At 43.1% G+C, this 20,570-nt stretch overlaps 1 protein-coding gene across 1 annotated transcript in view; it reads left to right on the forward strand.

Moving 5' to 3' along the window:
- The window catches only part of sf3b3 (splicing factor 3b, subunit 3), a 41,870-nt gene that overhangs the window by 19,850 nt on the left and 1,450 nt on the right, over window positions 1-20,570 (forward strand). Inside the window, 12 exon segments of the mRNA XM_048257149.1 lie at window positions 5,061-5,212; window positions 6,316-6,475; window positions 7,143-7,224; window positions 7,226-7,289; window positions 12,856-12,975; window positions 13,023-13,042; window positions 14,228-14,402; window positions 16,359-16,537; window positions 19,528-19,550; window positions 19,553-19,601; window positions 19,603-19,662; window positions 19,910-20,009. Coding sequence (XP_048113106.1) covers window positions 5,061-5,212; window positions 6,316-6,475; window positions 7,143-7,224; window positions 7,226-7,289; window positions 12,856-12,975; window positions 13,023-13,042; window positions 14,228-14,402; window positions 16,359-16,537; window positions 19,528-19,550; window positions 19,553-19,601; window positions 19,603-19,662; window positions 19,910-20,009 — 1,184 coding nt within the window.

A 20,570-nucleotide genomic window follows, 5' to 3' on the forward strand; every position in this document is an offset into this window, starting at 1 on the left:
TGTCACTTCATTAGGCTACGTAAACATCGCTCATCACCGCCCGTCACTGCTGCTAATTGCGTGCCCACAGCTGAACCACAAGCCTGCTGAACGGAGATAAACGACTGCGACATTAAAAATAATCAAAGATGTCAACAAGCAGCGACATACAGTAGCCCTAGTAGTTCTACTCCACTGAAAAAAAAAATACTCTAACTATTTACTGCACGTAGACTAGGGCTATGTCTTAAAATACCCTAGTCTAGCAGATTGAGAAGTGGATGTCGTGAAAGTGAACAAACGATAGCCTATTAGAAAGGCAAACAAACGTTAAAGTTGCTTTTGACATAGTAGCCTACAATGAAGAAAACTGATGCTCTGACTACTGAATCAGTCGTCTCTGAAAGTTTCTATAGCCTAATTGATGCATTTAATCGGAATTTGGATTCAAATCTTTCACCGCAAAACAGACGTGCACTGTTTTCATATGGTGGAGCACCTAATCGCTATTAGCACTTCTCCCCTGTGTTTGCGTGATAGCCTAGGCTGCTACCACTTTTCCCTCGCCCTCCCATAAATTCATCAATGCATATGAAAATATGTTACATGGTAGTATGTACAAATGTATCATGAAAATTGTTCTTAAATCTTTAGTTGGATATTGGATGTGAGAAGCATAAAATGGGTGTTCCATAACTTAACTTAATCCATAATTTGATACTGCATCTGAAGTTAGACTTGAAAAAGAATCTGTCTGCTCACCGGTTCCATTTTTTTTTTAACAGCCATTTCATCATTGATAAGTTGATTACACGTCTATATTAACATTTTCTATCAAAGAAAAGATAGAAAATAACTATTTGTGTGTGTGCTGTAAAATGGTTAGAAGAAATGAAATCGGAATCGGCTAAAATTGGTATCGGCAGGTCAAACTCTATGAAAATCGGCCCAGAAAATTGCAATCGGTGCATCTCTAGTTGTACCTTATATAGCCATATGATTTCAGTTTATTGTTGTGAGTTGGGATCTGTACGGATTTACCCCATTTCACTGATTACTCCATTTTCTGTTTGTTTCCTCTTTGATGCAGCACACATACAAGTAAAGAACAAAAGAACAGATTAATTGAAATTCAAATAAAGTTCACTTGTGTTGCACGGAAACCTGCGATCTCCGTGTCATCACTCCATACCATTGAGCCTTCTGACCGAGGCTCTGCCTGCTCGCCACACACTCACTCTACCTCAACCCACATCGCCCCCTATAGTTCCTTCAGTTGGGTTGTGGAGGTTAGCATACTAGAATAGAATACTGTTGGGTTGTGGAGGTTAGCACACTATAACGTTACAGCTACTAGTCAGGACTTGTCGTGCAAGGCAAGTATAACTGTATAATTATAGGCTGTTCATCTTATTGACTCCAACACAGAACCCACCCCCACCCCCCTTCACCTACCACCACAAATACAAATTCAATTCTGTGGGAAACACTGCCTTCCATTGTCAGTCACTGCCTTCCATTATATGTAGAATAGAGTATTGTTTTATGATTTCATTCATCATTTTATGGATCAAATTTATTCCAATCCAACTCAAAAGTTTTGAACAACACAAAGGTTTTATCCAGATCAAAACCAAGAATAGATTATGTGATCTAATCCAATTTCAGGATCCTTGTTTCCCTTTGAACAACCCATTTTCAAGATTTGAAATCCGATAGCCGAAATCCGGTAACTGAAATCCAATCACGTTTTTTTTTGAACAATTGGGCCCAAACAATCAAAGCATATGTAAGCTAAAAAGCTATGCTACCTCATGTTTATTTTGCTCGGACCCCGTTAAATCACCGCTTGCACCGCTTTTTGTTTTTTTATGTTGACCTGAAATGCTGGAAACCCAGGAATATTGTTGGGCAGTGAAAGCATGTACCCTAGGCTTAACTTGATTGTGGTGGATCAATCATATTGCCTTCTTAAATTGTAAAATATTCTGTGGCCTCAGTTCACTGTTGAATGGGCCTAGCCTACCCTATGCTTGCTCAAAATATATGCTTTATCTAGTAGAGGTGCTTCAAATTGGCGCTTTTAAAAATCGCCTGTCTCAGAATATGTAGAAGAGGTCCAGGGTAATTCCGCGCAAAACTGTCACATCCATATTTAGTTGGCGTTACGGACGTGACAGTTTTGCGTGGTATTGCCCCCGTATCGTTATATAAAGCTCTGTTCTCGCTGTCTAGCTTTCTCCTCTTTGAGCAATCGATGATTCGAAAATAACTTACTTATTGTCAACTTAGATCCATCTGATTGTTTCTCGTCCCATCTCCTCTCCTTCTCCTCGCTCATTTTAGGCTATCAGTGAGTCTCTTCCCCATAAGTGAGTCTCTTCCACTCTTCCCCACTGACTTTATCAGAATTCACAGATTTCACTGGCTGAGTAGCAGCAAGCGCAATGATGGTTTCTGAAGCTCCTGAAGTAAATGCTGTTATCCTAACCAACGAAACATTTTTTTCAACAAACAACAAAACACAGCAGCTTTGAAATCTTACGTGAAAATCTAAATTAGGCTATTATGGTCTGGGTCCGGATAGGATCACGTCAGGGTCCGGACTCGGACCGCGGTCCGCCATTTGGTGACCCCTGGCCTAGGCTATGTAGGCTAAAGAGTCACATCGTGGGGAGTTTATTGTTTCGTTTTGGCAAGTAGCTGTGTAATAAGCGGGATAATGTATAGAACGCCCGTCATTATTGGGAAAATAAGTCCCTTCAGGGCGGAAGAAGACCCCTCCGCTGCGCGTTGGGGTCCGGTTCGCCCTGTCGTTCTATACATTATCCCTTACATATTTTTTTGGGGGGGTGGAGGGCTTTTTGCCTGTATTTAGATAGGACAGTGAAGTGTGTGAAAGGAAATAAGTGGGCACTCGGACCTATACATGGGGCTTTTCTCAAAGTAAGGATTCGTGCTTGGTAGAACGAGTCCTGCCGAGTCGAATCCTTGCAAAGATGAGGCAAGGCTTCTCTTTGGAATACGGAGAACACACAATGGAACGTGTGTTCAGGAAGCTGCAGGTGCATTATTAAAAATCATGTGCGCACAGAATTGTGGGTGTTCCAAGCAAGCAGAGGATACACGCATGGACTCAGTACTTGATAGAATTTTAAAGCACCCTTGAAATTGGAACAGTGCTTGGCAAGATTCGATGACGTAACATCCTTGAAAGAGCGGCTTTGAAGGACCCATCCTTGACTCTGAGAAAAGCCCATGATATGGGTGCTGTAACCTGTTGCACCACAGTGCCCCTGCCTTCAGGATTTTCTAAAAGGCTGATGTCAGTTTTGACTTAGTGTTGAGTAAGAAGTAGTTCTGGTCAGAAAGCGATTGGCTCAGGGCTGGCCCAATGCTTTCGAAATTAACTTTTAAGTCCAGGGGGTCTAGGTTTAATCAGCATTAACCTGAAGTCCAGGGGCTCTAGGTTTAGGGGCTTAACTTCAGCCAGTTATCATCCCAGTTGGCTACCAACATCTAGGTTCCACCCACAATTTCACAAATAAACCAATCATGGCATGTTTTAACAATAATGAACCTTAATCAGTGTTTCAAACTATATGGTGTGTTGGTTCCTTGAACCCAAGGGAATTGGGCCAAGCGAGTCCTTTATAAGTCCTTAAATTTTATGTTGGGATAGTGCTCTGTTATGCTGATCCAAGCAAGAACCACCCACAGACACTTTTTTTTTTTTTTTTGGAAATTAGAAAGACCACCTCCCTATTTCCACCTGACTGGATGTCAGTTTCCTTTCTTTTGTGAAGTGTGAACAAATTATGGGCCTGACCTGACCTTTTGTTTTTGCTTCAGCTCCTGCATGTTTTCAGCTTTTGTCAATCTGTCACGTTTGGTTTTGGTCAAGGTTATCGTCCATCCTGTAACCTTGGATGGGACCCTATTGCTTCCTCAAATTTTGAAAATGAGACTATATAAGGCTTAAAGATGATTTATATAGCTGGAAGAAGACCATTTTCCCCTACATGACTCGTTATTACGGTATGTCAAACTGGATTTCCACTTGTGTGGTGGTTTGATCCCATCTGTGACTGAGGTGTTCATATTCAGCCTCTGAACCAAGGCATCTCTGAGATGAGAAACACTCCAGTGCAGCTTTGTCTTGTTATATAAATGTCCAGATGTAGACATTTATTTTGAAACACAAATGATAAATGGGAAAAACCTTACAATTCACTTTCTGCTGATGGTTAGGCACCATCCAGTAATGGCTTTAGTTACGGTCATCTGCAAGATGTTATTTCTGAATTTGAAAGATTTGTAGTGGTTGGACACTACCACAGCTGCAGCGGCCTGCTTGTCAAGTTGCTGTTAAGACATCAGCTATGAGGCTTAAGGACAACGACCATCAGCACACCTCCAAATTGTAGAGAATGCACCAATCTGGCATGGATGTGACCAGTCTGATACAGATTCAAAAAGCCAGTTCGGGTCTTGATGACATTGAGGCCAATCTACTCAACCCAGGTTTGACCCATACATGGAAGAACAGAAATACTTCATTTCACTTGAATTTTCAACCTTTTGCACTGCTGATGGTTAGGGTGGCGTCCCACGGACGTCATGTGTCCTGCCATGACCTTGTCATGATAGTTGCGGTCATCTGCATGTTGATATTTATAATAATTAGATTGGTAGTTGGTTAGAGACTTCTGCAGCTTCAGTGGCTTGCTTTTAATGAATGTAATTTTTTCAGGTAACTCCCATTTAGTGTTTCTGTCCCTTTTTTGATCTTGATTAGTTGAATTAATTAATTTATTCTATATTTGTCTTGATCACATTTATGTTCCCTCCAAATGTTTGTATGAATTCCTTTTATATTTATGTTTTGACTGTTAACCGTATTGTTAAATGAACATGAATGCTTTTTGTGCTCGTCATGCATAGTCATCTTTAGCAACTGAAACTTCACACCTCTCAGCGTGTGTGTTGAGTGGTAAATTTGAAAACCCCTGGTGCGTTCTTATTTCTTGAGAATTTTCTCACTTGTTTTTTTGTAACCCCCCACCCACCCTCCACCACAGATGAATTTGACGCCTACATCATTGTGTCTTTCGTCAACGCCACCCTGGTGCTGTCCATCGGAGAGACTGTAGAGGAAGTGACGGACTCCGGCTTCCTGGGCACCACGCCTACCCTCTCCTGTTCGCTGCTGGGTGAAGATGCCCTGGTGCAGGTGAGAGCCTGTCTCCAGGGTAACTGTAAACAAGTGGTCTCCGTAGTTGCCAGCAATACATGTTCTTGCACAGTAGTTCCAGTCCCACGCCACCTCATGGGTTTGCTACCACAGCAGAATCCTCCGATGCTACTGTTGGTTAACCATTCAACCCCCTCACGTCAGAGTTCAGAGCAGTGGAAATTTTGAGAATAACCAGTTTTGACACCTTGAAAGTCAACCAGTAGTCTGTGCACTAGACTACATACAGTGACTAGTTTGATTTATTAAATGTCTCCTACCCTCCGGCTGTATTTGTGATATTGACCTCACCATTATTGAAGCCGATCGGAATTACAAGGCATATCTGTGAAAGTTTTCCTTTCCTTAATGTTACGAGATGAGTCATTTGGCTTTGTAGATGGATGTCTCCTCTGTGTCCCTATGGTAGTTAGAAATATCAGTTCCCCTCACCATGTCTGACAAGTTCAAGAGCTATATTGCCCATGGGACAAAAGACTTCCTCAGTCTGTTTTGTAGAGCAGGACAGTGACAACAGCCTGCCACTAAACATCACTCCCCTGTCCGGTGAACTGTATTGTGTGACTGGTCATTGTCCATGACGAACAGCAGCTTGTTAAGGGTCCCTCTCCGCCACTGATGTAGGTGAATTCAGCTCAGTCAGTCAGTGGCAGCCACAGAGCCAGTTATCCTGGCCAGTCAGTCATATGGCATCCCTCTTCTGCCTCCCCAGCAAACCACAGATTAGAAGGTATATATAAGTATATATACTCTTTTGATCCTGTGAGGGAAATTTGGTCTCATTTGCATTTATCCCAATCCGTGAATTAGTGAAACACACTCAGCACACAGTTAACACACAGTGAGGTGAAGCACACACTGATCCCGGCGCAGGTGATCGGTGCCTTGCTCAAGGGAACTTCAGCCGTGCCAGCCTACTGGTCGGGGTTCGAACCGGCAACCCTCCAGCTACAAGTCCGAATCGCTAACCAGTAGGCCACGGCTGCCCCCAACGTAACGTGACCAACGGAGCTTGCTACATCTTGTCATGTAGGCTTATTCACCGTTTTGATGTTAACCGTCTTAATTGTCACACCCTACAGGTGGACCCTGATGGCATCCGTCATATCCGTGCAGACAAGCGTGTCAACGAGTGGAAGACCCCGGGAAAGAAGACCATTATGCGCTGTGCTGTCAACCAGAGGCAGGTGGTCATCGCCCTCACTGGAGGGGAACTAGTGTACTTTGAAATGGACCCTGTAAGTGCTCTCCTGTATGTCTCTGTCTGTGTGTGTGTCTGTGTGTGTTCTGCCTCTGTTTGGTTGAAAGTGTTTATAGTGAGCCTCTGTGGACAGCTGGCAGTGATTTCTGGTGGTAAATCGTCATGTCTTCTGAGTCCCAGGCCCACTCACTACTCACTGATTTCATTTGAATAGAGCATTGAAACACTGCCCAGCACAGGGAGCCCAATGAGTGAAACTTACCCTTGGGATTTGACTTCACACATTAGCAGTAACAACAGATGATGTGTCCCTTTCTAGTCCAATTAGGTAACGTCCTTGTTCACATCCCAAAAGGAAGCGTAGAAACAAAAGAGCATTTTGTCCGTCAATTTGTCCAGTCCAGCCCAGCATTGTTTTAGACTGATTTGGAAGGTGTGTGATTACAATTGGTGGTTTCTTCGTTTGGGAAAATGCGAAGCAGTTTGGGAAAATGAGAGCAGGATGTTTTCTTCACCCCCCCACCCTTCCTTTTGAACATAATTTAGGTTGATGTACTCAGTCCGTATCTGAAGAGTTGTAATTCAATTTTGTAAATGGACATTCCCGTTTTAATGGACCGATGGTACACATCATTACTGTGTGTAGAAGAGATGTAACCTGCATGTAATCTGATATTTTGCCCCACCCCCACCCCATTCTGTCCATAGGCCAGCTGAACGAGTACACGGAGAGGAAGGAGATATCCGCGGACGTGGTGTGCATGAGCCTGGCCAACGTTCCCCAGGAGGAGCTCCCGCTTCTTAGCCGTCGGGCTGGTGGACAACACTGTCCGCATCATTTCCCTGGACCCCTCGGTACGGCTCACGCTACCCATACTGTACATCAGAAGACTTTCAAAAATCTTTTCAAAGACTAAAGTCTCACACCCTCTCACATCTAAAAACAAGTCAGAGATTTTATAGTCTCATACTAGTCACAGATTATGATTTTGGACCTACTAAGAATCTTGCAGGGTCACTATTTACAAGACTGCAACTAGATTGATTTTAATTATTTCTCATTGTGCACTAGATATCACCAGTAACTCAAGGAGGCATGTATCTACAATAGAGAGATGAAGAGAGATAGATAGATACTTTATTTATCCCGGGGAAATTTTAGGCATCCAGTAGCTTATACACAACAAACACACGTAGATCTCACACACATAAAAATCACTCAGAAATGTATAAATTTAAAGTAGCATGTGAATTGATTACAAAGGTCTGGTATGGACTGAGCATGTGATGCATTGACCATGTTATGGTGCAGTGGTTGAGTGTGTGCAATGGTGGTAGTGCAAAAGTGAACAGTGCAATAACTTTGCTTATTATTGAATATTAACTATGACCAGACACTTTCAAATGAGGAGACACAGCACTCAATCTCCCATAGAAATGTATGGGGTTAGTTCGTAACGCAAACATGGCAGTCATCTACACATATTCCGCCGCCAAAAGTTGTGAATACATCGTGCCAATCATATGTTGTGGTCTCACAGCTGGAGCGAGGTTGGTGTGTCGTGATTTGTGAAGCATTGCACACGCACAATTCTACCCGAAATAGATGCCCGATAACTGTCCAAAAAGCGTTGGAATATGGCCACCGAGTGGAGGGACTTGCCTAAAAGGACTATGAAAAGACAAAAATGTAAGCATATTAGAATTGCTTGACAAACGAGAAAAATAATATACTTTAAGAACAATATAAAACCGGGAATTAGTTATAAGATGTGTATTTTATGACCACATACCAGAGTGTAGGAGGGCTAATATAGCCTGTAAAACAGTCAGGTGGACAGCAGGCAAAGTGATATGATGGTAGGGGCTGAGAGAGACCGGCCGATTAGTCCATTTCTCCCCTCCCCTTTTGTGTGGCATTGAAAAGTTGGCCCTGGGGACAAAGGACCTCCTCAACCTGCAAGCAGGACCGTGATGGGAGTCTGCCACTGAACATGCTCCTCTGTTTAATGAACGTGCTGGGTAGTGCGGTCATTATCGGTCATAGTGTGTGCGGTTACTGTCCATGATCGCCAGCATCCTGTTCATGGTCCATTTCTCTGCAGTTGTTGTGAGTGACTCCAGCTCAATGCCAACAACAGAGCCAGCTTTCCTTATCAGCCTGTTCAGTCCTCTTCTTCTTGCATGAACCAAGACTAAAAGACTTGCGTCTGATATTGTCGTAACATCAAGACTAGAAAAAGACCGTCTCAGGCTGACTTAATCGCTAGGATTGCCACCTTACTTTAAAAAATCTAGATGACGGAAGGCGATGTGACTCAGATACCGTAATTTCCCAACTATTAGCCAAGGTTTATACATTGATTTTGCAAAATTTCTTCAGCTGTGAGGTCGGGGACAGTTAATATGGTATTAATATGGTTTTGTTTTTTTAACTTGCATAAAACACTGTCCTGCGGTTTATAGACAATGCGGCTAATAAAACTCAGTCTTTGACTGAAATTTCTTGAAAGTTGTATAGTGTAAGGCCAGCATAAGACTGTGTGTGTGTGTGTGTGTGTGTGTGTGTGTGTGTGTACCTCATTGTGGTGGCTAGTTTGAACAGATGTTATTGACACTGAGGTCACACACATTTCTCCTGAACACCTCTGTTGGTTTTGGTCTGGTCTGGTTCGGAGGAAACATAATACATAATGCTGCTGGAATGTGCGAATGTCATTTTGCAGCACAGAACGGCTCTCTGTCTGGGACTCGGGGATTGGGAGAGGATGCATGGGGTTTCCAAGAGGAAATGTGTTAGTCAAGGTGGTAGGTCCGGGGCTTCTCCAAAATAACAGTTAACAAAGGGGCTTCTCAAAATAACAGTTAACAAAGAACAAAGTAACAACACCAAACAAACTATACAACAGTATACAAATATTTCAAAATATTTGTGTAATTTGTGCAATTTTAACAAAGACTATTACAAACTATAGAACAAGTACAAAAGAAAGTGCAAAACAACAAAATGTGCAAATGTGATCAGTTACTACTTATGGCAGAGCTGACAACTATCATTGTTACAAGCCTCTTTGGCTTTAAAAAGATAATTTCAAGGGCCCTTTGGTAATTGCACTGTTTTAATATTGGACCATATTTACGGGTGGGGGGGCCTAAGAGAATTTTTTAAGCCTTAGGGGAAGGCCCAGGAGAATTTTTTTTTTGGCCTGGGGGGAGGGCCGAGGAAAATTATTTTTTCCTGATCCATGATCCGTTTTCAATATTTTAAAAGGTTTGTAGGCCAAAACATGATTCACGTCTCTGACAGAGTGAGCGAGTCCAAAAAGTCGCAACCCTAACTGAATCTCCCACAACCCCCCTCGTAAGCTTGCAGGTCACCCGCGGTTATGAGTCATAAACAAAATATTTGAATGATATTTGGGTCCTTTACGGGCGGGTCAGTTAAAATGAATTAAATATATATTTTCTACAAATAGGCCTACTTAAAATATCACAAGAAGGCTAGCATCAATACAGTAAAGCATCAATACAGTAAAGTCAACAGTAAAGAAGCTGAAGACACGAGTTAAAATAATAAAGACACCCCTTCAGGAAAAGCGATATAGGCTATGGGAAATATTGGGAAAAGTTGACAGTAGTACAAGTTATGGTAGGCTACTATAAGATGACAGTTAAAGTTATGGTCTATGTAGGCATACTTCTTGCGAAGCCATTTAAAAGTATGACAGCCGAAACGGGCAGCCTGCAGGAATAAATGTTATGGCACAGACTACACAGCCATATCTACCGGTATGTATAGGTTCGCACATGCATAAAAGTTACCTTAGTTCGTTGTGTTTGTGACTTTAAACAGTGGATGTGCTTTAGTAAAGCTTTGTGCTTCATTCAGCATTTTAAACCAGTTCTTACGCTAACGTTTTGACCAGCAATGTATCTCTCTTGCCTACCTTGCCTCACCATTTCTGTTTTCGAAAGAAAGATGTATGTCCATGGCCAAATCTTATCCTAGTGTTCTAATCCTTGGTGGTTGCGTGCGTGCTTGCGCTCTTATTCTCATTCTCTCTCCTGTGCAAACATTATGTCCTGCATGCCTACTGCGTGTAGTTCTACTGCATTAAGTTTCGCAAATAAATTAGTTTGTTTTACAGAAATGGACTACTGTCACACTGCATGCAGGCTATAACCAAAAGCACACATTTTGTAAATAAGCGGGTCGGATCGCGGGTCGGGTATAATTTTGTCCTAATTAATATTCGTGGTCCGAGTTGCGGTCGGGTTGATTAAAATATCGGACGACCGCGGGCCGCTTGTGACCAAACCCGCGCAACACTGGTGTGTAGCTTACCCGTGTGTGTGTGTGTGTGCTTATGACATTTGCTGGCCGTTTTAACCTTGTAAACGTCATTTTTCGACCAGTTTTATTTGATTCACGTGGGGCCGGGGGGAGGCCAGGCAGAACATTTTTAACCTGATCGTCTGGCGACCGGCCCTCCCCCCCGCTATATCGTACAGTCCCTTAATGCTTATCTTCATGCAGGCTGTCAGACTGTTGACCTGCAGCCTGTTCCGCAAGTCTGTCCTGATCTATACACCGAGAGTGAATGAAGTTTAGATCATTTTATAGTTTTGTGTAATATGGATGGAATTTGAGCGCGGAGCCCTTTTTAATTTAGAGGCCGGAGTGGCCGCTCTGTTCCGCTCCCACACCGCTCACACCACGAGTCTGAGGCATGCCCACTAATAAAACCAAGACCGTTAAATTTCAAAGATATTGGTTATATAGCCTAAGTTTGTTGGGGATGCGAAATAATTTAGAAAGCATACGCGTAGGCACGGATGGGCCTGGGCCGATTGGACGCGCAAGTCAACACTGCAGGTGGCTGGTTACTCGGCAGCTTCTCCGGTCAAATTCGCATCAGGTCAATTTAGCTCCCCGGTCCCAAAGAACTAAGAGCAACGGCAATATATTTCACTCAGAACATTTATTTTAAAAGACTGCAACACTGATAGTGCAACAACAAACAAGCTTGGCAACGTTAACTAAAGGGATCAGTCGGGATTAATTGCCAAAAGAACGAAAATGACAAATCACGCAGTCGGCTAAATATTTTAAACTTGCGCCAAACGGATGAACCCAGCATCGGTGCGTCGCATAAGTTAAAACACAAATTGAAGCAACAACTTAATCATTGGACAATCCTACCACTAAACCTTTCCATAGGCCTGCAACGTTTATGACATAAAAAGTGGAATATGAACGCATGTCATCACACCTGACAATTAAACGGAGCTGTGGCTGTTCGCGATTTGACTGATTCTTGAGAACGAGGAGCCGAGATATTTGCACCGCCAGCTCCGGCCACTAGCTCTGATTCGGAGGCATATCACATATGTAAAGATTATAAAATCGATTTATGACACGTTTCTTCTTATTTTTTAATGCGTTCTGCGGAGAAGGGAGATTGGCCTTGGTCACGGTTTGGAATGAAAGGAAGAAAACAGGACAAAGTAACACGTTTTCTTCTTTTTTTGACGAAGTAGTTAAGGCGGCAGGCTTGTTTTGCCATGACCTTGACTGCAAAGTGCTGCGGGAAACCCTGGTAGTAGTATCAGTCTTCTAGCTTTGCTCTGTGTAGAACAAATCCATGGTGATGAGTCAGGCACTCTCTCTCTCTGTCCTCAGAATGTGAGGATGGAAATGGAGGGGGAACTACATGATCCCTGTGTAGTCACACGCTGTGGGGAATTCCATTGGAATTCCACATGAATAATTGAGTGGGCTGGCATGGGGTCATCTGGTAGATTAGGGCAGATCAGTGGGCGTGCAGTGGTCGCCATGGTCACAGTCATCCATTTGTTCAAAAACCTGTTTACAGGAAATTATGGTTTCTGCCTCAGGCCTGTGAGAATAAGACATCAGTCAGTGTGGTAACAATTTGAAATCTCTCCAGATAAAAAGGAATAGACAATCATGTCCTTGGAAAAACAGTCCTCAATTAGTTAGTCTGACATAGTCCTCAATTAGTTAGTGATGTTGCAAGGACACACAAGGACATTTTATTACTTCTACCAAGTAGGTTTTATGTGCTGTTTGTTATTCTGTGAGCCGGATTACAAAAAAATTTCATTTGAGGTTTACCCAAGGAGGTTTACCCAAGGAAGATTTTCTTTAATTTTGGAGTGGATCAGAATCACTGGGTGAATCCAGAGATTTATTTTGACTTTTGGGAACATTGCTAGGCACAGCCTGTGGCCTTGCCTTGCCTTCTTGTAAACATGTGGATCCTAATAAATTACTCAGACTTTCCACCTCCTTTCTCTCTGCCATGTACTCTCTGTGAGGGGGAGGGGGGGTTAGGCTAGTCTCATTCACTTCTCCAGTACTGAAGTGGTGTTGTCTCTTGCTCCTCCCGCTCTGCAGGACTGTCTGCAGCCGCTGAGTATGCAGGCTCTGCCCGCGCAGCCCGAGTCACTGTGCATCGTGGAGATGGGCGGCGTGGAAAAGCAGGACTAGCTGGGTGAGAAGGGCACCATTGGATTCCTTTGGGGGCAGCCGTGGCCTACTGGTTAGCGCTTCAGACTTGGATCCGGAGGGTTGCCGGTTCGAAGTAGGCACAGCTGAAGTGTCCTTGAGCAAGGCACCTAACCCCTCACTGCTCCCCGAGCGCCGCTGCTGTAGGAAATGTCAGCTGTTGCATTTGTTTCACAAATTAGCTTAAAATACTCTCTCAACCTGTTGTCTGAATGTGAAACAGAAATAATGAATGAGTTAATTTAATAATAAACCAGGTCTATATTTCTTTCTGAAATTGTGTCCATTTTATCTGCACTTTTGTTACAAGTTAAACATTAGCTTTGCTGGCAAAGTTTCTTCAATGTTGCTGGCAAGTACCTTTTATTTTCCCAAGTTAAACATTTATTTTATAAGATACCCATAGCCAACAATCTCAAATATGCTGTTTGTGTTGAAATGTGTACTGATCTGTGACCACTGAACATGGTGATGAATCTTCTTCAATTTTCATGCTTCACTTATTGTGTGGAAAACATAAGTATCCTTGTGGGTGCATTCATGTTTGACATTGAGGAACCTGCTGTGAGGTCAGAATTCCGGTAGAGGATCGGAATTCCGTTTGGTAATCGGTTAATCACTGGTTCACCCCTCCGTATGATATCTTTAGTTATTTACCTCCTACATCTGCGTGCGAGATGATTCAGTCACCCCCGCCTCCCCTGCTTCTTTACAGTAAATGAATACCCCAGCGAGCAGAGGCGACAAGAGTGTCCTCAGTGCTCACAAGTTACTGAAAACACGATCGCCCATGAAGATTAGTGGTCACAGTGTGACTTTCAGACTGTGACTGGGTTTCACTCCCCCAAGACCAGTTTGTTTTGTGCTTTCATTTAGTCAATCTTGTAAGTGGAGGAACTCTAAATAGCAGTCAGATGCTTGAACACCTCCCTCTTAATAGATAAAATTAACTGCAATGAAACAGTTTAGATGCCCACAGAAATGTGCAATAACTGGAACCAAAGCTGGCATGAGTTGAAGATTCATAAGTCAACCTTCGTAATCAGTTGGTAATCAGTTTGGTCCACCATCCTAAGCTCCTCTCTCTGTGTCTATCTGTCTGTCGTCTTTTTTTCCGTTGTGATGGACGGGATAACCCTGTACATTCCATTCCTGCACTCTGACTAAAAGCATCTGTCCCTCTGCATCCCTGCACTCTGACTAAAAGCATCTGTCCCTCTGCATCCCTGCACTCTGACTAAAAGCATCTGACCCTCTGCAGGATTTTGGCCCTGGAGAAGCTGGGTGCGGTCTTCAACCAGGTGGCTTTCCCGCTGCAGTACACACCGCGCAAGTTTGTCATCCACCCCGAGACCAACAACTTGGTGCTGATCGAGACCGACCACAATGCCTACACGGAGGCCACCAAGGCCCAGCGCAAGCAACAGATGGCTGAGGTTTGTCCCAGTCATCCTCCCCATGGTCATTCTGCCCAGTTGCAGATGCTCACTCACACACACGCGTGCACACACACACATTTACACAAGCTATTCACTAATCTTTTTTCAGTTTCACGCAAGAGCCTACAGCTTCCGTGCATATTCACACATTCTTTGCTCTGTGGTGACAGCCTTGAATAGCAGCCATATCTGAAGCAATGATCAGCATGCTCTGTTCCTTAGTGTTCATTTAGTCATTGGGACTATTTCCCGGACATGGCTAATCCCTAATCTCCCTAAACTATTTCCGTAAAAGATGTTTTTCAGACAAAATTCTTCATTGGATATCACGTCAAGGACTAGGCTAATTTATGTGTATTTATCTGAAGCAGCCTCTGTCTTTGGAAAGAAACATGCCTCCATGCTAGATGCACTACCATGTACTCACACACAGACACATATGCAACTCACCCACACCACTGATTACAGGTCAGGGTTCCCATGGGTTGTGGAATTTCTGGAATATCATGGAATTTTGGAAAGTCTACTCCAGACATGGAAAGTCAGGGAATAGCAGCTGTTATAGCAGCTTGAAATTTAAATGATAAATTAATACAAATATTTGTGTTCGAATAGGTCGATATATTGTACAATTAATTATATAGTAAGTGATGGAAATTCAGGTTTTTTGTCAGGGAAATATCCAGACTCTTTCACAAAGTGGCAACTTTCGATAAGGAAACGTTTGCAACACTTGCAAACTACCTTTTGAAATCATTGGTCCAGCCTTACCAATCACATTGATCAGAGATTCCTAACATATGTTTCCCGTTGACTTGTGAAATGAAATCAAAACCGGCCGTCACACATTGATGTTCTATGTTGTACTATTTAAATTAAAGATGAGAGAAAATCCTTTCATTGAGCTGCGCTTTTTACGCACGCAGCCTTTCCTTGCCCCGCCCTGCTCTCTCTCCTAACGAACCTGCTGCCCCTCTGCATGTGCATTTAACAAAACATTAACGATTGTTGAAGGATTGTTGTTGCTTGCCAGTGCAGAAGCATTGCATAGAAGACGGCGGGCTAAATTGCTATTAAATCCGCTTAGCATCGTGACCATGCTGCACAAATTTGTTCAAAACTGCTGCATTCAACGTTAATGTTAGAATACTGTTTGGATGTCGAGTTTAGCATGCTTAGTTACAGCTGCTTGTCCATACTACCCCATTTATACCTTAAAAAAGGGCTGCTGCTTGATGTTGTGTTGATTGTAAAAATTATTGAGGAAGTAGTAAAAAAGGTAGTAAATTCATCTCTATGATTACTGCATACACCCTGTGAAGGAAGATGAAAGTTGAGCAGAAGTATGTAGGTATGTACATTTGACTTAGTGGGGCCCCAGCTGTGGCGGAACTGGCTGGGGCACCTGCACCGTACGCCGGCGACCCGGGTTCGATTCCCGCCCCGTGGTCCTTTACGGATCCCACCCCGACTCTCTCTCCCACTCACTTCCTGACGTTCTCCACTGTCCTATCTGATTAAAGGCATAAAAAAAAGCCCAAAAATAAACTTAAAAAAAAAAAAGCATTTGACTTAGTGGGAACCCTGACAGGTGAACGCTTTTTACAAACATCTTGCTTTTTTATGTCTTTATGGCACTATTAAATGAAGCTGGCTGTGCCTGTGAAGAGCTGTGCCTGTGCTCTGGCAGGCTGCATTAGTCGCTGAGTCACATTGTTGGCTTTGGGAGCTGGTCAACGGGCAGAGTTTTTAATTCATTGTGGACAGATAAACTTTCAGGAAAAGGTTTCTGTTTGTGGCAATGCACATGTTAACTTTTGTGTGAAATGACCACTACAGATTGAAGAAATGTGAACGAGAGATTTGAGTTTATAATCATGACTGTTATTAAATCTTGACCCTGACCCTCACATCACCTTGACCTTTTCCCCCTTTTGCCCCATGTCCCTGCAGGAGATGGTGGAAGCGGCCGGGGAGGACGAGCGTGAGCTGGCAGCAGAGATGGCCGCCGCCTTCCTCAACGAGAAACTTCCAGAAGCCATCTTCGGGGCGGCTGGTCAACCCCATCCAGGGCACCACGCTGGACCTAGTCAGACCACGCTGGACCTAGAGCAGAACGAGGCCGCCTTCAGGTGAGAAGGGAAAGGGTACTGGCCCAAAAGTGGACAAAAAAGGGAGAAAATGTAAAGGCTGGCTGTCTGTCTGTCTGTAACGGAGGCGAACTGAGCTAGCGTGCTAGTTGCCTGTGTAAAATCATCACACCCCTAACCTTAAGAACGCTTCTAACCGCTGAGTTAGAAGCCTGGGCTTTTAGCTCAGTGGTTAGAGCGTTCGACTCCCATGCCGGTGAGTGTTGAGGTGGCGGGTTCGAGGGCCGTGAGCGGCGGACGACTTTTGTTACATGTACCGGTGTCTTTGGCCATAGGGAGGATAAATAGTAATATGCTGATTTCTTAATTGGAAGTTCTGAAATCTAAGGTGCTGATTGACTGTTACACCTATTCATTTTTAGTATTGTATTATGTTATATATGATATTATACTATATTATTTACTGAACTGTGTCTGTTTATAGACACAGAAGAAAATGAATATGGAACAAATCACAGACCACTCTTAAGAACTTGGGCTAATTATTTGCTTTACTGGTCATGGTTGGTCTTTGTTTAAGATCAGAGTTTAAGAGAAATAAATGCAAGTGTAAAGTACACTTGGAAAAAGGCAGTTAAATTTAGTTTCATTATAAGTTAGACAATGCTGCTCACCAAACTCCCTGTTTGTCTTTGCAATAAATTAGGGATCCCACGAAAGATGTTCTCGGTCCGTGTATCATTCGTTCATTTGATATTCAATTGAGAATCAAAAACGAACGTATAACGTTTAAAAAATGGCTTCAGGGCCGAAACTGATTTTGATATTTATTTGTTCCGATTTCTGTGACCTGGAAGTCTATCCAAGTCTTGGTCTAGACCTGTCAGTGCTCAGTGTTGCCAATTAGTGACTTTGTTGCTAGATTTAATTTTGGCCATCCCTAGCGACAGAAAATATTGTCTAACAACTATAGTGAGAAATTGGGCGACTTGCGCAACGATGGCAAACTTGGTTTCGTTGAATCGACAGAAAATCATCTCCCTTCTCATGCCTGTTTCGTTTCTGAACATCGCGTTCGCCCAAAGCGTTGCCCCATGATTATAGAAGTAATGACTGGCCTAGGCTATGTAGTATCAGCCCATGTTAGGGAAGTAGGCCTAGATGTTAGATCTATCAGCTCAGATCATCATTTGTCGCCAACGTCATTGGAAGGCAGCCAGCTGCAGAAGCCTTCTGGTGAGATTACACCAAAGACAGTATATGACAGGGAAACTAGGGACACATACTAGGGGCAACAACTTCATTCACAAACAGAGCAAATAATTCAAATCGAGCCATATAGTAGTCTACTTGTCAGTCTTGCCCGTCCAATTACGTTCACCATCTAAAAAAGACGCGCAAGTCAACACTACTCTGAGAGCTCAAGAATCAGTCAAATCGCGAACAGGTGGCAGCTCAGTTTAATTGTCAGGTGTGAAATGCGTTCATATTCCACTTTTTATGTCATAGACGTTGCATGCCTATGCAAGGAAAGGCTTTGCAGTAGGATTGTCCAAGCTGTTGCTTCAGTTCAGCTTCAATATGTTTTTTTCATGTCATGAATGTAACATGCCTATGATAAGGCTTTGCACTTGTATAATATGGTCAATCTATTGTCTCAATTGTGTTTCATGTGACGCTCCGAAGCTAGGCCTACATTCATGCATCGTTTTGCTCCAGTTTAAAATGTTTCTGCCTAATTTGTCAGCTGTGATCAAATGCGTTCAATAAATTCCACTATGTCATTAATATAACATGCCGATTAATGTTTGTATGGTGTATCTCATCTAGGCTTCTCTTAGGCTATGTTCAATCAAATTATGTTGCTCTGTCCGAGTGGTCATTTAAATATTTATCTTTAGGTTAAATTGTGTGTGGTAAAGTTATAATCGGACTGGTAGGCCTAGTCCGATTTAACACTGCAAAACAGAAGCAGCAGCTGGCAATGGAAGTCAATAAATAATTTCAGGGTCAGAGCAATCGGAAAAAATAAATATCAAAATCAGTTTTGGGCCTGAGGCCGTTTTTTTAAACGTTCTACTTTTGATCTGATCATGAAACCAAAAGTCTGAAAAACAAAGCATTATTTGTTGGTTTGTATCACATTCATAAACCAGTAATGAAAAAACAAGTCCTTTTTTCATTTTTTCATTTTGGATTCTCAATTGAATATCAAATGAACGAATGATACACGGACCGTTCTCGTTCTCCTTCTCAAAACAAACCAGTTAAACAACTTCAAACCATTTGTGTTGATTTGTGTTGTGATTTATGGCCCCTTTCCAATGTTTATATTTGCGATGTTGCAATCCAGAATATCATTCCCACACCACCCACTTTGAGTCCATCCCATAAATTCGCACTTAGTGGCAAAAAGGGGAAGTAAACTTTGCATGTGCATAAGATGGGGAGGGATGTCCATGCAAAGCTTCAAATTCTTTGGCACTATGCCTGAATTCAAGTGTGGGCCTGACTCTTTAAGATTTGAAAATATATGACACTATATAAAAAAATAGCGTTGAAGAAGGTTTCATTTAACTTTAGGCACAGACCATGTCCCTTGTTTTAAGGCCTGTGAAATGGTAGAAATGCTTTTATGTTGCTAATTCAGACCAGAGGATGAGAACATTTAAAGAACTGTTTTAAAAATGACTCCATGTCCAGTTATTGTAATTGAAGTATCTGTATTTCATAATCATAAGTCATAAAATGGAGACCTGCATAATGGCTCTTTGTCCTCTGAGACTATCCAAAACCAACTGGAATGTGAAATTATGTACAGATATATTTCAGTGGTCCACAATGACATATCCTAAAATTAGTATCTTTTTAAGCATAGTTATGGAAAGTATAGCATTAAAGAAAACCTACAGTGGCAGGCCATGGTACGAAAACGTATTTGTTCAGCAACGCTTGAGGCAAATTCAAATTGTGTGTCAGGTGTGTCTCTTCATTCCTTCATTCATCCCCTTTCTGACTCTGACCTACTGTAGTGTGGCCATTTGCCGCTTCTCCAAAGGGGAGACGACTGGTATGTGATGGTGGGCGTGGCCAGGGACATGATTGTGATCTGTTGCCGGTGGCTACATCTACATCTATCGCCTGGCGGGGGGCGTAGACAAGCTAGAGTAAGGTGAGCAGAGAACAGATTCACTCATTCTGGCGTGGGTGAAAAGCTGACTCCCCAATCCCCGCTGGTCATTGTTTGTCTGTGGTTGTGGAAATGTGACCTCATTGAGTTTCTGCTCAGTTGAATTTACTGTGGGGGGCGGTGGGGGTGTGTCATGTAGGGTCAGCAAATCAAGTTCATGATCACCTCGCTTGGCATGGACTGTGGTGCTGCTTTAGTCCCTCATGGCTTTGGTACTCTCGTAGACGCCTGTGGAAGACGTCCCTCTGGCCATCTGGGGTCGGGAAGCTGCTGCGGATCTATGACCTGGGCAAGAAGAAACTGCTGCGCAAGTGTGAGAACAAGGTAAATGATGTGTGTACGTGTTTGTGTGTCTGTGTGTGCGCACACACACAGGAAAGAAGGGTGGATGATGTCAGTGTAAGATATGAACAGCATCCTGTCCTCTTCCTAAGTGCAAGTTGTGTGTGTGTGTGTTGGGGGGAAAGGGGTGGGGGTACATCCATCTGATGGTGCCGTTTGCTGACATTTGACAGTTGCAGCCTCAGCTCCCACACAGACCCTCAAGCCACCAGTCTGTCAGTGTGACCACACACACACACACACACACACACAAACACACACACACATCCTTGTTTCATAACACAACCATAGCAACTGTTGGTTGTGGTTGCAGACCGGCCTGCCATAACCCTTCACCCAATAGGCACACATCCTATTCTCTCCTACCACTACCCTGCTCTGGCCTTAGCACTTCTGCTCCTGAGTCATGGCACGGTTGAAAGGCACTGCCCACTGTCCATCAGTACTGATAATAGCCTGGCAAGTGCCCATGTGGACATGAGTGAGATGACCTTTACCTGATAATAGCCTGGCAAGTGCCCATGTGGACATGAGTGAGATGAC

This window comes from Alosa alosa, chromosome 11 (genome assembly GCF_017589495.1).
Source record: "Alosa alosa isolate M-15738 ecotype Scorff River chromosome 11, AALO_Geno_1.1, whole genome shotgun sequence".
In the NCBI taxonomy this organism is placed as follows: Eukaryota; Metazoa; Chordata; class Actinopteri; order Clupeiformes; family Clupeidae; genus Alosa; species Alosa alosa.